Source organism: Nerophis lumbriciformis, linkage group LG24, assembly GCF_033978685.3.
Source record: "Nerophis lumbriciformis linkage group LG24, RoL_Nlum_v2.1, whole genome shotgun sequence".
NCBI lineage: Eukaryota > Metazoa > Chordata > Actinopteri > Syngnathiformes > Syngnathidae > Nerophis > Nerophis lumbriciformis.
Window position 1 is genome coordinate 40,148,830 of NC_084571.2, and position 16,315 is coordinate 40,165,144.

The 16,315-nt window shown below is 37.8% G+C and overlaps 1 protein-coding gene across 1 annotated transcript in view; it reads right to left on the bottom strand.

Annotated features, from left to right (window-relative positions):
- Positions 1 to 16,315, bottom strand: part of LOC133620529 (uncharacterized) — a 33,874-nt gene that overhangs the window by 7,748 nt on the left and 9,811 nt on the right. The window contains exons 5-7 of the mRNA XM_061982114.1: positions 11,081 to 11,215; positions 6,153 to 6,192; positions 2,536 to 2,592 (exon numbers count right to left, since the gene is read on the bottom strand). Coding sequence (XP_061838098.1) covers positions 2,536 to 2,592; positions 6,153 to 6,192; positions 11,081 to 11,215 — 232 coding nt within the window. The remainder of the gene's footprint in view (positions 1 to 2,535; positions 2,593 to 6,152; positions 6,193 to 11,080; positions 11,216 to 16,315) is intronic.

The window sequence follows — 16,315 nt, forward strand, 5'->3', positions numbered from 1 at the left end:
CAACAGTGTTGTACACATGACACATTACCAAAATCATACGCAAAGCCAACTTGTATATACAGCATAGACCACCCTAGAAGTTCCTGAAAATGTGTGTTTTTCATCAAATTGACTGTTCATAAAAATGAGTACCGTATTTTCCGCACTATTAGCCGCACCTAAAAACCACAAATTTACTCAAAAGCTGACAGTGCGGCTTATAACCCGGTGCGCTTTATATATGGATTAATATTAAGATTCATTTTCATAAAGTTTAGGTCTCGCAACTACGGTAAACAGCCGCCATCTTTTTTCCCCGTAGAAGAGGAAGAGCTTCTTCTTCTATGCAAGCAACTGCCAAGGTAAGCACCCGCCCCCATAGAACAGGAAGCGCTTCTTCTTCTACTGTAAGCAACCACCCGCCCGCGTAGAAGGAGAAGAAGAAGCGCGCGGATATTACGTTTCATTTCCTTTGTGTGTTTGCATCTGTAAAGACCACAAAATGGCTCCTACTAAGCGACAGGTTTCCGGTTCATGAAAAGACGCAATCTCTCCATCCGCACACGGACTACTATTTCACAGCAACTGCCTAAAAACTTTCAAGAAAAGCTGGCTACTTTCCGTGCATATTGTAAAAACAAGATAGCTGAAAAAAAGATCCGGCCAGAGAACATTATCAACATGAACGAGGTTCCACTGACTTTTGATATTCCTGTGAACCGCACTGTGGATACAACGGGAGCACGTACGGTGAATATTCGCACCACAGGGAATGAGAAGTCATCCTTCACTGTGGTTCTAGCTTGCCATGCTAATGGCCAGAAACTTCCACCCATGGTGATATTCAAAAGGAAGACCTTGCCAAAAGAGACCTTTCCAGCCGGCGTCATCATAAAAGCTAACTCGAAGGGATGGATGGATGAAGAAAAGATGAGCGAGTGGTTAAGGGAAGTTTACGCGAAGAGGCCGGATGGCTTTTTTCACGCAGCTCCGTCCATGTTGATATACGACTCCATGCGCGCCCACATCACGCTGGTTTTTAATATATTATTAAAGTTTGACTGACCTATCTGACTGTTTTTTTGACATTCCTTTAGCGCAGTTAGATGCGGCTTACAACACGGGGCGGCTTATAAGTGGACAAAGTTTTGAAATATGCCGTTCATTGAAGGCGCGGCTTATAACCCAGGGCGCCTTATGGTGCGGAAAATACGGTATAAACACTTTTTACAGTAAACAAATGGTAAAACAGTACTAAACAATTCCATTAAAAAAACAAAATTGGTGTCATTATTAACTTTCTGTCCAAGCTTGTATAATCTACTGCCTTGTTCAATTGTAAAAAAATATTCTGTGCCTAAAATTCACATTTCTATCACAATTATCATACTGTAAACATGGTAAGCTAACTTCACTAAAATTAATAGTCCTGTCAATAGCATGGAATTACAATTCAAATGTAGTTTTTTTGTAAGCCTTTCAAAAGAATTCAAAGTATGAAAAATTCATGAAAATTAATTGAAGCCATCAGACACTTGAAAAGTGGCACATCACATCTCTAATGTAATCATTTGAACTTTTCAACAGAAATAGCACTGCAAAAATATTAAGGACATACTTCTGTATTTTGGTAGTTATGCTGTCAACATTTAACAAGATTTCTTCAACTTGGACTTGAAAGCATAAATAGTATAAACACTTTTAACAGTATAACAGTACTAAACAATTCCAATAGATAACATTGGTGTCATTACCTTTTTGTTTGCTCAATTATTGCCTCCGTAAATAAAACTTCGGCATTTATCACATCCAAAGAATCTGTTTGGGCGACGAAAAACGTTGAAAGTTTTCCACTTGTATCGCTAGCAACGGCATTAGACTTGTGTTTTTTTTTGTCCCAACGTGGTCTTTTACATCGCTAATTCCTCCGTGTCCGATCGAAAAATCTTGTCTGCACAAGGTGCAATTCGCCTAGTTTTCACCCTTTTTGGAACGGATAATTATTCCCGGATAGGCTTTTGAATATTCTTCACGGAATGACTGCAGTTTTCTTTTCGGTTTAAGACTCGTTTGCGATTTTTCTCGGGCTGATTCCATGATCGTTCGCTCGTTTGGAAACAATGGCAACTGGTGCCTCGTGCTTGGCAGCGGTGCTATAAATAGCCTCGCGCATGGCATTCGGAATGGCTCGACAGGAAGTTACGGGAAGCAGTGTCGATTGTCATTGTTGTTACGCGATTTCGTGAATAAAACTTAAAAAAAAAAAGTTTTTTTTAATTAATGAAAAACCGTATTATCACTGCAACCGTAACCCGGAATAGGTTGATGAAAACCGTACTAATTACGGGAAAACCGGAGTAGTTGGCAGGTATGTTTATGCATAGTATTAGTACTGAATGAAAGAAGTACAAAAGAAATGCATCTAAAAATCTAAATTTGTGTATGAAAGATGTCTCAAAGGGCTTCGCAAACTCACGACATCCCCTGATCTAAGTCCACAGCCGGACAAGGAAAAACTCAAAAGACCCCAGCTGGGGGGAAAAGAAGAAACCTCACCAATGCCTGCGATGGCTGTCGAGCTGATCTTTGTGTTGATCCCTGGGTCACTAATGTCTGTTTGAGGGAAAAAAATAAAAATAAGTATGATCATATCAATCAATCATTGTTTACTTATATAGCCCTAAATCAGGAGTGTCTCAAAGGGCTGCACAAGCCACAACGACATCCTCGGCTCAGATCCGACATCAGGGCAAGAAAAAACTCAACCCAATGGGTCAATGAGAAACCTTGGAGGGGTCCACAGATGTGGGATACCTAGTGTGTGTGTGTGACAATCATGGGTACTTTAACTTTAACCAGTGATAGCAATACTGGCTAAAAAAAAACGTTTTTGTTGCCATGGAGACGAGGATTAGTTACTTAGAAGTGGCTCAGCACTGTGGAGAGACATTAGCCGAGGCTACATTGCTTTAAAGCTGCGCTTGTGGGACACAGCCAGAATGCGTCATGAACTTACATTGTCATGATATAGTGGTAGTATTCCCAAATGTTTATCATTTATATTGTACATTGTCTATATCGCGTAACCATATTCTTAAATAGGAACAACATTGTTTATGGAATTTTGCTTATCATTCACAATCCCTATTTGAGACAAGCACACATTAAGTCTTTAGTGTTTGGAAACTTTCTTTAAAAAAAGTAATGAATTATAGTTACGTGTTACTTTGCCAAAAAGTAAGTGATTACTAACGTAATTATTCTTTAATTAATGTAATTAATTACTAGGAAAGTAACTATTGCGCTACTTAAAAAAAAAAAAAATCTAATATTTAATAATAAGTCACCTCCGCTTAATAAGGAAGCGGAGGTGACTACTTAAAGGGGAACATTATCACAATTTCAGAATGGTTAAAACCATTAAAAATCAGTTCCCAGTGGCTTATTATATTTTTCGAAGTTTTTTTCAAAATTTTACCCATCACACAATATCCTTAAAAAAAGCTTCAAAGTGCCTGATTTTAACCATCGTTATATACACCCGTCCATTTTCCTGTGACGTCACATAGTGAAGCCAACACAAACAAACATGGCGGAAAGAACAGCAAGCTATAGCGACATTAGCTCGGATTCAGACTCGGATTTCAGCGGCTTAAGCGATTCAACAGATTACGCATGTATTGAAACGGATGGTTGTAGCGCGGAGGCAGGTAGCGAAAACGAAATTGAAGAAGAAACTGAAGCTATCGAGCCATATCGGTTTGAACCGTGTGCAAGCGAAACCGACGAAAACGACACGACAGCCAGCGACACGGGAGAAAGCGAGGACGAATTCGGCGATCGCCTTCTAACCAACGATTGGTATGTGTTTGTTTGGCATTAAAGGAAACTAACAACTATGAACTAGGTTTACAGCATATGAAATACATTTGGCAACAACATGCACTTTGAGAGTGCAGACAGCCCAATTTTCATCAATTAATATATTCTGTAGACATACCCTCATCCGCGCTCTTTTCCTGAAAGCTGATCTGTCCAGTTTTGGAGTTGATGTCAGCAGGCCAGGGAAGCTAGGGTCGATAGGGGGTTTAGCTCGCTCCTCTGCGGGAACAAACTGCCGCCATTGCTTGCCGTGCTACCGAGGTCCTTTGTCCCTGAATTGCTCACACACTCCGGCAGATTCAATGGGGGTCTGGCGGCAGATTTCTTTGACTTTATGGTTGGAAATGCATCTGCTTTGAGTGTCGCAGGATATCCACACATTCTTGCCATCTCTGTCGTAGCATAGCTTTCGTCGGTAAAAAGTGCGGAACAAACGTCCAATTTCTTGCCACTTTCGCATCTTTGGGCCACTGGTGCAACTTGAATCCGTCCCTGTTCGTGTTGTTACACCCTCCGACAACACACCGACGAGGCATGACGTCTCCAAGGTACGGAAAACAGTCGAAAAAAACGGAAAATAACAGAGCTGATTTGACTCGGTGTTTGAGAAAATGGCGGATTGCTTCCCGATGTGACGCCACGTTGTGACGTCATCGCTCCGAGAGCGAATATTAGAAAGGCGTTTGATTCGCCAAAATTCACCCATTTAGAGTTCGGAAATCGGTTAAAAAAATATATGGTCTTTTTTCTGCAACATCAAGGTATATATTGACGCTTACATAGGTCTGGTGATAATGTTCCCCTTTAATATGTTCGTGTGGAAACTCGTTCGGTACACCTCCGAACCGAACCGAACCGAAACCCCTGTACCGAAATGGTTCAATTCAAATACACGTACCGTTACACCCCTAATATTTAGGGACAGTAAATTAAAAATTACTTTTATCTTTAATAAAACTCTCGGCAGGGTCCTTGAGGGTGCATGGGAGTTTGCCCAACCAGTCTACATGTGTTTTGTGGACTTGGAGAAGGCATTCGACCGTGTCCCTCGGGAAGTCCTGTGGGGAGTGCTCAGAGAGTACGGGGTATCGGACTGTCTGATTGTGGCAGTCCGCTCCCTGTATAATCAGTGCCAGAGCTTGGTCCGCATTGCCGGCAGTAAGTCGGACACGTTTCCAGTGAGGGTTGGACTCCGCCAAGGCTGCCCTTTGTCACACATTCTGTTCATAACTTTTATGGACAGAATTTCTAGGCGCAGTCAAGGCGTTGAGGGGATCTGGTTTGGTGGCTGCAGGATTAGGTCTCTGCTTTTTGCAGATGATGTGGTTCTGATGGCTTCATCTGGCCAGGATCTTCAGCTCTCACTGGATCGGTTCGCAGCCGAGTGTGAAGCGACTGGGATGAGAATTCAGCACCTCCAAGTCCGAGTCCATGGTTCTCGCCCGGAAAAGGGTGGAGTGCCATCTCCGGGTTGGGGAGGAGATCTTGCCCCAAGTGGAGGAGTTCAAGTACCTCGGAGTCTTGTTCACGAGTGGGGGAAGAGTGGATCGTGAGATCGACAGGCGGATCGGTGCGGCGTCTTCAGTAATGCGGACGCTGTATCGATCCGTTGTGGTGAAGAAGGAGCTGAGAAGGCAAAGCTCTCAATTTACCGGTCGATCTACGTTCCCATCCTCACCTATGGTCATGAGCTTTGGGTCATGACCGAAAGGACAAGATCACGGGTACAAGCGGCCGAAATGAGTTTCCTCCGCCGGGTGGCGGGTCTCTCCCTTAGAGATAGGGTGAGAAGCTCTGTCATCCGGGGGGAGCTCAAAGTAAAGCCGCTGCTCCTCCACATCGAGAGGAGCCAGATGAAGTGGTTCGGGCATCTGGTCAGGATGCCACCCGAACGCCTCCCTAGGAAGGTGTTTCGGGCACGTCCGACCGGTAGGAGGCCACGGGGAAGACCCAGGACACGCTGGGAAGACTATCTCTCCCGGCTGGCCTGGGAACGCCTCGGGATCCCCCGGGAGGAGCTGGATGAAGTGGCTGGGGAGAGGGAAGTCTGGGCATCCCTGCTTAAGCTGCTGCCCCCGCGACCCGACCTCGGATAAGCGGAAGAAGATGGATGGATGGATGATTTCTGGTTATGTTAGGCCAGCAGAGACGGCACACCACTGGCTTTTATTTAACTATAATTTTGTGTTTACCTTGAAATTGTCTCTAATTTACTGCTCTGTGTGACTTTAATTGCCCTCTGGGGACAAATTGGTTGGTTTTTTTTAATTGAATTGAATAGAAATACATACCATTACCAACAGCTGTGTAGTTCAAACAGAGGTTGGCATCCTGATGAAATAGGAAAAGAAAAAGTCAAAATGTGATTTCCTGCAGTACACATTTAACTTGTAAAAATAAATGTGTATACTTAGGGCTGGCTAATAAAACGATATTGCTATACTGAAAAATAACTTCCTTCGATAGTAGTAATAAGAGATCATTTTGATGGTATCAACTTATCCACGTTCTAAAAGAGGAGCCTGCAGCAACTTACACACTCAGCACAACGATAATATGTAGCCAAGTTGAAAAAGAGGTCTCACTCTGTCATGAGACCTGCTCAACATGCATCATCTGTCAATACAGCGGTATATTACATGCACAATATCCTATTTAAATTCAGAGCACACGTACATGAGGAGAATGTTGTTTTAAATCACCCATGCATGTCACAAATGATGAAATGAAACCAACATTCATGAGCAAATAATTTCATGTTTTGTCGTTGAAAACGTTTTTAAAACAAAATAATGTTGCACATTGTATAACGCAAATTGTCATTTGCGTCTCTGGAACGGCGTGTGTACATGTACTACAAAACCCAAAAGCAGTGAAGTTGTCACGTTGTGTAAATGGTCAATAAAAAGAAAATGCAATGATTTGCAAATCCTTTTCAACTTATATTCAATATTTAATGTTCCAACTGGGAAAACTTTGCAACATGTTGCATACCTGCCAACTTTTGAAATCAGAAAAACCTAGTAGCCAGGGTCCAGGGGCCACAGGCCCCGGTAGGTCCAGGACAAAGTCCTGGTGGGGGGTTCAGGCTTCGCCCCCCGACGCAAAATGATTATTAGCATTCAGACAGGTTAAAATGTTGCTAAAACCATCACTTTTCTATCAGTCACAGTGACTTTTCAAAACAAAAATATTACAGCAAAAATCATATGGGTTGATTGACATGTTTATTCTGTAAGCTAACTTCAATAGTTTGAAATTATTTTGACAGTTAATGCCAGTTATCCTGTCAACCTTTCACAAGACTTCAATTTGTTAATTGACAGTATAAACACTTTTTACAGTAAACAAATGGTAAAACAGTACTAAACAATTCCATTAAAAAAAAAAATTGGTGTCATTATTAACTTTCTGTCCAAGCTTGTATAATCTACTGCCTTGTTCAATTGTAAAAAATATTCTGTGCCTAAAATTCACATTTCTATCACAATTATCATACTGTAAACATGGTAAGCTAACTTCATTAAAATTAATAGTCCTGTCAATAGCATGGAATTACAATTTAAATGTCGTTTTTTTGTAAGCCTTTCAAAAGAATTCAAAATGTGAAAAATTAATGAAAATTAATTGAAGCCATCAGACACTTGAAAAGTGGCACATCACATCTCTAATGTAATCATTTGAACTTTTCAACAGAAATAGCACTGCAAAAATATTAAGGACATACTTCTGTATTTTGGTAGTTATGCTGTCAACATTTAACAAGATTTCTTCAACTTGGACTTGAAAGCATAAATAGTATAAACACTTTTAACAGTATAACAGTACTAAACAATTCCAATAGATAACATTGGTGTCATTACCTTTTTGTGGCTAAAATCCAAATTTATTCTATCAGATTGATCATACTGCAAAAATGATATGGTAACTTTATGATAAGTTTACTTGAAGTGGCATAAAACACTGAAAGTGATTGTTCCTATAACCCCTTTGTTTCAAATGTTTGTTCCACTTGTGGCAGTCGGGCACCAGCATACCGTCTTTGACAACTTGAAGTGGCATAAAACACTGAAAGTGATTGTTCCTATAACCCCTTTGTTTTAAATGTTTATGCCACTTCAAGTTGTCAAAGACGTGCTGTGAAATACAGCCGACAGGATTGCGCACCAAACACGAAGCAAGGCCAAAGCGCATGCATGGTGCAGGAGAACAAAGGACTTCTTTCATTTAAGGTTTGTGATAAACCATCAAACTCATTCGTTAAAAGGACTCTATAGTAATATAAAGTGAGTTTTTCTGGACATTATCATGCAAGAAAAGTTTATTTTTGGGACCGCGATCACCACGTAATGATTTTTAAAGGTTGCATTACAAACATTTAACTGTCCCATGTGATCAGCCAGTGCGACTGGAAGTCCATGCTCAATTATTGCCTCCGTAAATAAAACTTCGGCATTTATCACATCCAAAGAATCTGTTTGGGCGACGAAAAACGTTGAAAGTTTTCCACTTGTATCGCTAGCAACGGCATTAGACTTGTGGTTTTTTTCCCCAATGTGGTCTTTTACATCGCTAATTCCTCCGTGTCCGATCGAAAAATCTTGTCTGCACAAGGTGCAATTCGCGTAGTTTTCACCCTTTTTGGAACGGATAATTATTCCCGGATAGGCTTTTGAATATTCTTCACGGAATGACTGCAGTTTTCTTTTCGGTTTAAGACTCGTTTGCGATTTTTCTCCGGCTGATTCCATGATCGTTCGCTCGTTTGGAAACAATGGCAACTGGTGCCTCGTGCTTGGCAGCGGTGCTATAAATAGCCTCGTGCATTTAAAAAAAAAAAATTTTTTAATTAATGAAAAACCGTATTTTTTATCACTGCAACCGTAACCCGGAATAGGTTGATGAAAACCGTACTAATTACGGGAAAACCGGAGTAGTTGGCAGGTATGCATGTTGCAAAAAAGACTGAGAAAGGTGAGGAATGCTCATCAAACAGGTGAGCAGGCTGGTGCATGATTGGGTATACAAACCCCGTCTCCATATGAGTTGGGAAATTGTGTTAGATGTAAATATAAACGAAATACTAATAATAATATGCTGTGCAATCAGCGATTACACACCAACTGGACAATATTTGCCATATTCATTTACATATTTAATCCACAATAAAAGCCTGCACAGCATAGGAGGTAGGAAATACTGACTGCCACCCCCCCCCCCCAGCACACTGGGAACCAGCATTACTCCTCTCTAGTCACTTTACACTTTTTATTGTCTCGTTTTTTTTTTTTTACATTGCCTCTTAGAGTGGTCTTAGGCCATATTGTATATTGCATATTGTGTATATTGTGTTGTTTTTGTATATCGTGTGGTTTCTTCTTTTTTTTTAAATGCAAAGCACCTCAGGGAAGCAACCTAAATTTCGTTGGACCTGTACCTGTACATGCACAATGACAATAACGATCATTCATTCAATACAATGATTTGCAAATCATTTTCAACCCATATTCAGTTGAATATGCTACAAAGACAACATATTTGATGTTCAAACTGATAAACATTTATTTTTTTTGCCAAATAATCATTAACTTTACAATTTGATGCCAGCAACACGTGACAAAGAAGTTGGGAAAGGTGGCAATAAATACTGATAAAGTTGAGGAATGCTCATCAAACACTTATTTGGAACATCCAACAGGTGTGCAGGCTAATTGGGAACAGGTGGGTGCCATGATTGGGTATAAAAACAGCTTCCCAAAAAAAGCTCAGTCTTTCACAAGAAAGGATGGGACGAGGTACACCCCTTTGTCCACAACTGCGTGAGCAAATAGTCAAACAGTTTAAGAACAACGTTTCTCAAAGTGCAATTCCAAGAAATTTAGGGATTTCAACATCTACGGTCCATAATATCATCAAAAGGTTCAGAGAATCTGGAGAAATCACTCCACGTAAGCGGCATGGCCGGAAACCAACATTGAATGACCGTGACCTTCCATCCTGTATCAAAAACCGACATCAATCTCTAAAGGATATCACCACATGGGCTCAGGAACACTTCAGAAAACCACTGTCACTAAATAGTTGGTCGCTACATCTGTAAGTGCAAGTTAAAGCTCTACTATGCAAAGCGAAAGCCATTTATCAACAACACCCAGAAACGCCGCCGGCTTCTCTGGGCCCGAGATCATCTAAGATGGACTCATGCAAAGTGGAAAAGTGTTCTGTGGTCTGACGAGTCCACATTTCAAATTGTTTTTGGAAATATTCGACATCGTGTCATCCGGACCAAAGGGGAAGTGAACCATCCAGACTGTTATCGATGCAAAGTTCAAAAGCCAGCATCTGTCATGGTATGGGGGTGCATTAGTGCCCAGGGCATGGGTAACTTACACACCTGTGAAGGACATATGCTGCCATCTAAGCGCCATCTGCTTATTTCAGCAAGACAATGCCAAGCCACATTCAGCACGTGTTACAACAGCGTGGCTTCGTAAAAAAAGAGTGCGGGTACTTTCCTGGCCCGCCTGCAGTCCAGACCTGTCTCCCATCGAAAATGTGTGCCGCATTATGAAGCGTAAAATACGACAGCGGAGATCCCGGACTGTTGAAAGACTGAAGCTCTACATAAAACAAGAATGGGAAAGAATTCCACTTTCAAAGCTTCAACAATTAGTTTCCTCAGTTCCCAATCATTTATTGAATGTTGTTAAAAGAAAAGGTGATGTAACACAGTGGTGAACATGCCCTTTCCCAACTACTTTGGCACGTGTTGCAGCCATGAAATTCTAAATTGTTATTTGCAAAAAAAAATAAAGTTTATGAGTTTGAACATCAAATATGTTGTCTTTGTAGTGCATTCAATTGAATATGGGTTGAAAAGGATTTGCAAATCATTGTATTCTGTTTATATTTACATCTAACACAAATTCCCAACTCATATGGAAACGAGGTTTGTAAAAGTAGCTTCCATGCAATCGGCACACCCATAGTAAATATTTTACAGTACGATACTGTACATGAAGCTTCAGTGCAGCGCTCATGTTCAACCCCTGACAAAGGGGGTCAAAAAAATAACCTTCTGATGTCTTCACATTTCACTTGTTAGCAATTAAAACATGACAAAGATAGTGATTTCATTAATATCTTGATACATGTCGATATCGACTGATATGGAAAAAATAATATTGTGATTAGATCCCCCCCCCCCCCAGAGACTCACCACGCAGTCGACTTGTATGCTCAGGCAAGTTGTGAGCACAGTGTTGTTACGGTCGATTCCAACAACAACCTCTTCGTCTCTGCCAAGCAGCCTGCAGTCCTGTTGGCTGCAATTCGCGTACCCGATGAGGTATTCCTGTATGGACACAAGCACGTTTTTTTCAATTGAATCCAAACATGATTTGTCACAGCATTAGTTGTATGTTGATCATTTCAAATGCACCAGTATCGTTTCAGAATTATAAAAAAAGAAAAAATGGACAATAAATAAAACAATCCAAATTAAGGCTGCACGGTCAATAGTTAAAAAGTCCTTACCTCGATTTACACATGTATGTTTTTTCATTTTTAAACACAATTTTCCACATGCTGCATTAGCAACATCTCTGCCTCCTCCTTTAAAGAGTCTTTACAACATCTATTTTGTATCTATGTTTCTATGTTTTATCTGGTGTTTTTCATGTTTTTATTTCTATTTTTTATCTATGTTTCTGTTTTATCTAGTGTTTAGTGTTTGTCATGTTTTTATTTCTATTTTTATCTGTTTTATCGAGTGTTTTTATTTCTATTTTCATCTATGTTTCTATGTTTTATCTAGTGTTTTTCCTGTTTTTATTTCTATTTTTGTCTGTTTCTGTGTTTTATCTAGTGTTTTTATTTCTATTTTTATCTATGTTTTTATGTTTTATCTAGTGTTTAGCTAGGGTTTTTCATGTTTTTATTTATATTTTTATCTGTTTCATTTGGTGTTCATCTAGTGTTTTTCATGTTTTTATTTATATTTTTATCTATGTTTTATCTGGTGTTTTTCATGTTTTTATTTCTATTTGTATCTAGGGTTTCTATGTTTTATCTGATGTTTATCATGTTTTTATTTCTATTTTTATCTAGTGTTTTTCATGTTTTTATTTCTATTTGTATCCATGTTTCATCTAGTGTTTTTCATGTTTTTATTTATATTTTTATCTATGTTTCATCTAGTGTTTTTCATGTTTTTATTTCTATTTTTATCCATGGTTGTTTTATCTCGCGTTTATTTAGTGTTTCTCATGTTTTTATTTCTATTTTTATCCATGTTTGTTTTATCTAGTGTTTATTTAGTGTTTCTCATGTTTTTATTATCTATTTTTACCTATGTTGCTATGTTTTATCTAGTGTTTTTCATGTTTTTATTTCTATTTGTATCTATGTTTCTATGTTTTATCTAGTGTTTTTCATGTTTTTATTTCTATTTTTATCTATGTTTATATGTTTTATCTAGTGTTTTTTATGTTTTTAATTGTATTTTTATCTATGTTTCTATGTTTTATCTAGTGTTTTTCATGTTTTTATTTCTATTTTTATCTAAGTTTATCTAGTGTTTTTCATGTTTTTATTTATACTTTTATCTATGTTTCTTTGTTTTATCTGGTGTTTTTCATGTTTTTATTTATATTTGTATCTATTTTTCTATGTTTTATCTGATGTTTATCATGTTTTTATTTCTTTTTTATCTATGTTTTATCTAGTGTTTTTCATGTTTTTATTTATATTTTTATCTAGTGTTTTTCTTTTTTTTTATTTCTATTTGTATCTATGTTTCATCTAGTGTTTTTCATGTTTTTATTTATATTTTTATCTGTTTCATCTAGTGTTTTTCATGTTTTTATTTCTATTTTTATCCATGTTTGTTTTATCTCGCGTTTATTTAGTGTTTCTCATGTTTTTATTTCTATTTGTATCTATGTTTCATCTAGTGTTTTTCATGTTTTTATTTATATTTTTATCTGTTTCATCTAGTGTTTCTCATGTTTTTATTTCTATTTTTATCCATGTTTGTTTTATCTAGTGTTTATTTAGTGTTTCTCATGTTTTTATTTCTATTTTTACCTATGTTTCTATGTTTTATCTAGTGTTTTTCATGTTTTTATTTCTATTTTTATCTATGTTTATATGTTTTATCTAGTGTGTTTTATGTTTTTAATTGTATTTTTATCTATGTTTTATCTAGTGTTTTTCATGTTTTTATTTCTATTTTTATCTATGTTTCATCTGGTGTTTATCTAGTGTTTTTTATGTTTTTATTTATATTTTTATCTATGTTTCTTTGTTTTATCTGGTGTTTTTCATGTTTTTATTTATATTTGTATCTATGTTTCTATGTTTTATCTGATGTTTATCATGTTTTTATTTCTTTTTTATCTATGTTTTATCTAGTGTTTTTCATGTTTTTATTTCTATTTGTATCTATGTTTCATCTAGTGTTTTTCATGTTTTTATTTATGTTTTTATCTATGTTTCATCTAGTGTTTTCCATGTTTTTATTTCTATTTGTATCTATGTTTGTTTTATCTAGTGTTTATTTAGTGTTTCTCATGTTTTTATTTCAATTTTTACCTATGTTTCTATGTTTTATCTAGTGTTTTTCATGTTTTTATTTCTATTTTTATCTATGTTTCTACGTTTTATCTAGTGTTTATCGAGTGTTTTTCATGTTTTTATTTTTTATCTATGTTTCTATGTTTTATCTAATGTGTATCTAGTGTTTTTCATGTTTTTATTCCAATGTAAATTTTCTATTAGATATTCTTGCTTTCTTTTTTTTTTTATACTTTGTAGCACTTTGAGATTTGAACAACAGCAGAGAGAAAAGTACAAATGAGGTCAGAAGAACTTCCGTGTTCAGGACAGAGAAAGGGATGAAAACCTTGGTGGTAATTATGGATGTGCACTGAAACTCCATTTCTTAATGGCACCATGTAACCGAACCGAAAAAAATAAGTAGCTATGGATGGCTTTTTGGGTTTTGTAAGATGTTGAGAAAAGAGAGCAGACCAGAAGTCGACAAATAGTGGTCAAGACCCTTTAAAGACCAACAACACATTTACACCCTTCACAATAAAAGTGCTCATGCATACCTGCCAACTTTTGAAATCAGAAAAACCTAGTAGCCAGGGTCCAGGGGTCGCAGGCCCCGGTAGGTCCAGGACAAAGTCCTGGTGGGGGGTTCAGGCTTCGCCCCCCGACGCAAAATGATTATTAGCATTCAGACAGGTTAAAATGTTGCTAAAACCATCACTTTTCTATCAGTCACAGTGACTTTTCAAAACAAAAATATTACAGCAAAAATCATATGGGTTGATTGACATGTTTATTCTGTAAGCTAACTTCAATAGTTTGAAATTATTTTGACAGTTAATGCCAGTTATCCTGTCAACCTTTCACAAGACTTCAATTTGTTCATTGAAAGTATAAACACTTTTTACAGTAAACAAATGGTAAAACAGTACTAAACAATTCCATTAAAAAAAAAATTGGTGTCATTATTAACTTTCTGTCCAAGCTTGTATAATCTACTGCCTTGTTCAATTGTAAAAAATATTCTGTGCCTAAAATTCACATTTCTATCACAATTATCATACTGTAAACATGGTAAGCTAACTTCATTAAAATTAATAGTCCTGTCAATAGCATGGAATTACAATTCAAATGTCGTTTTTTTTGTAAGCCTTTCAAAAGAATTCAAAATATGAAAAATTAATGAAAATTAATTGAAGCCATCAGACACTTGAAAAGTGGCACATCACATCTCTAATGTAATCATTTGAACTTTTCAACAGAAATAGCACTGCAAAAATATTAAGGACATACTTCTGTATTTTGGTAGTTATGCTGTCAACATTTAACAAGATTTCTTCAACTTGGACTTGAAAGTATAAATAGTATAAACACTTTTAACAGTATAACAGTACTAAACAATTCCAATAGATAACATTGGTGTCATTACCTTTTTGTGGCTAAAATCCAAATTTAGCAACGGCATTAGACTTGTGTTTTTTTGTCCCAACGTGGTCTTTTACATCGCTAATTCCTCCGTGTCCGATCGAAAAATCTTGTCTGCACAAGGTGCAATTCGCGTAGTTTTCACCCTTTTTGGAACGGATAATTATTCCCGGATAGGCTTTTGAATATTCTTCACGGAATGACTGCGGTTTTCTTTTCGGTTTAAGACTCGTTTGCGATTTTTCTCCGGCTGATTCCGTGATCGTTCGCTCGTTTGGAAACAATGGCAACTGGTGCCTCGTGCTTGGCAGCGGTGCTATAAATAGCCTCCCGCATGGCATTCGGAATGGCTCGATAGGAAGTTACGGGAAGCAGTGTCGATTGTCATTGTTGTTACGCGATTTCGTGAATAAAACTTAAAAAAAAAAAAAAAAAAAAAATTTAAATAATGAAAAACCGTATTTTTGATCACTGCAACCGTAACCCGGAATAGGTTGATGAAAACCGTACTAATTACGGGAAAACCGGAGTAGTTGGCAGGTATAGGCGAGGGCGGACCTACGTCACTTCCGCCTGCCAATCCCCTAGCAACCGGTCGCCATATTGAATTCGTTGAAAACAAACCAGCTCACAGCGAACACAGCATTGACAGAAAAGGCATTTAACGAGGTTTCACGGCATTTTAAACTGTTCTAAATGGCGTATGATTATGTAAATAGTCTTTCCAGTGAGGCTAGGTTAAGATACGAGTTAAAATGTTCTGTGGTTGGATTAAACGACTGCCCTTACCGCCTTCCAGCAGATGCGTGGACTGATAATCCAACACAATGGCCGGACATGGAATTTGGAAATCTTTATGTCTACCTCACAAGCGCACCAGGTCGGTTGTTAGCTTCGGTTGTTATATAACGAATAAATCACATAAAAATTGTTAAATCACCCAAGGTATGTTGATAAATGATAATAAGGATGACACGGTGGCTACCAGTATCTGTATATTTATTATATCTGTAGAGAGCTCATTCAAATTCAGTTCAGTATTCTGATTTATTATTTGCTGAATTACTGGAAATAGCCTTTATACCGTATGTTATTGTTGTGCAACAACAACAACTTCAGCTGTCGAACGTTATTCAGTAAAAATTCAACAGGGTCAACATTAGCATGGACGGTATAGCCAAGTTGTGGTTAAGAAGGTGGATTTTTGTTCCTTATATTTACCAGAAACGAAGTGATCCGAACACACGACCCGGGATTTTGGGGGGACTCCAGTGAGAACCGTCCTCGTTTTCCCGGTGTAAAGCTGCGAGCCATTTGTCTCGTCTCTGTGGGCTTTTAGCACGCTTTGGCAGAACAAAATACGACCTTTGTTTTCCCTGTTTCCAGTTGTGGTTTGCACAACCAAAAACAACACAGTTTTTTGGCATTTTGGAGGCAGAATGACGGGTTTAATCAGCGCAGGTCGACAGGTTAA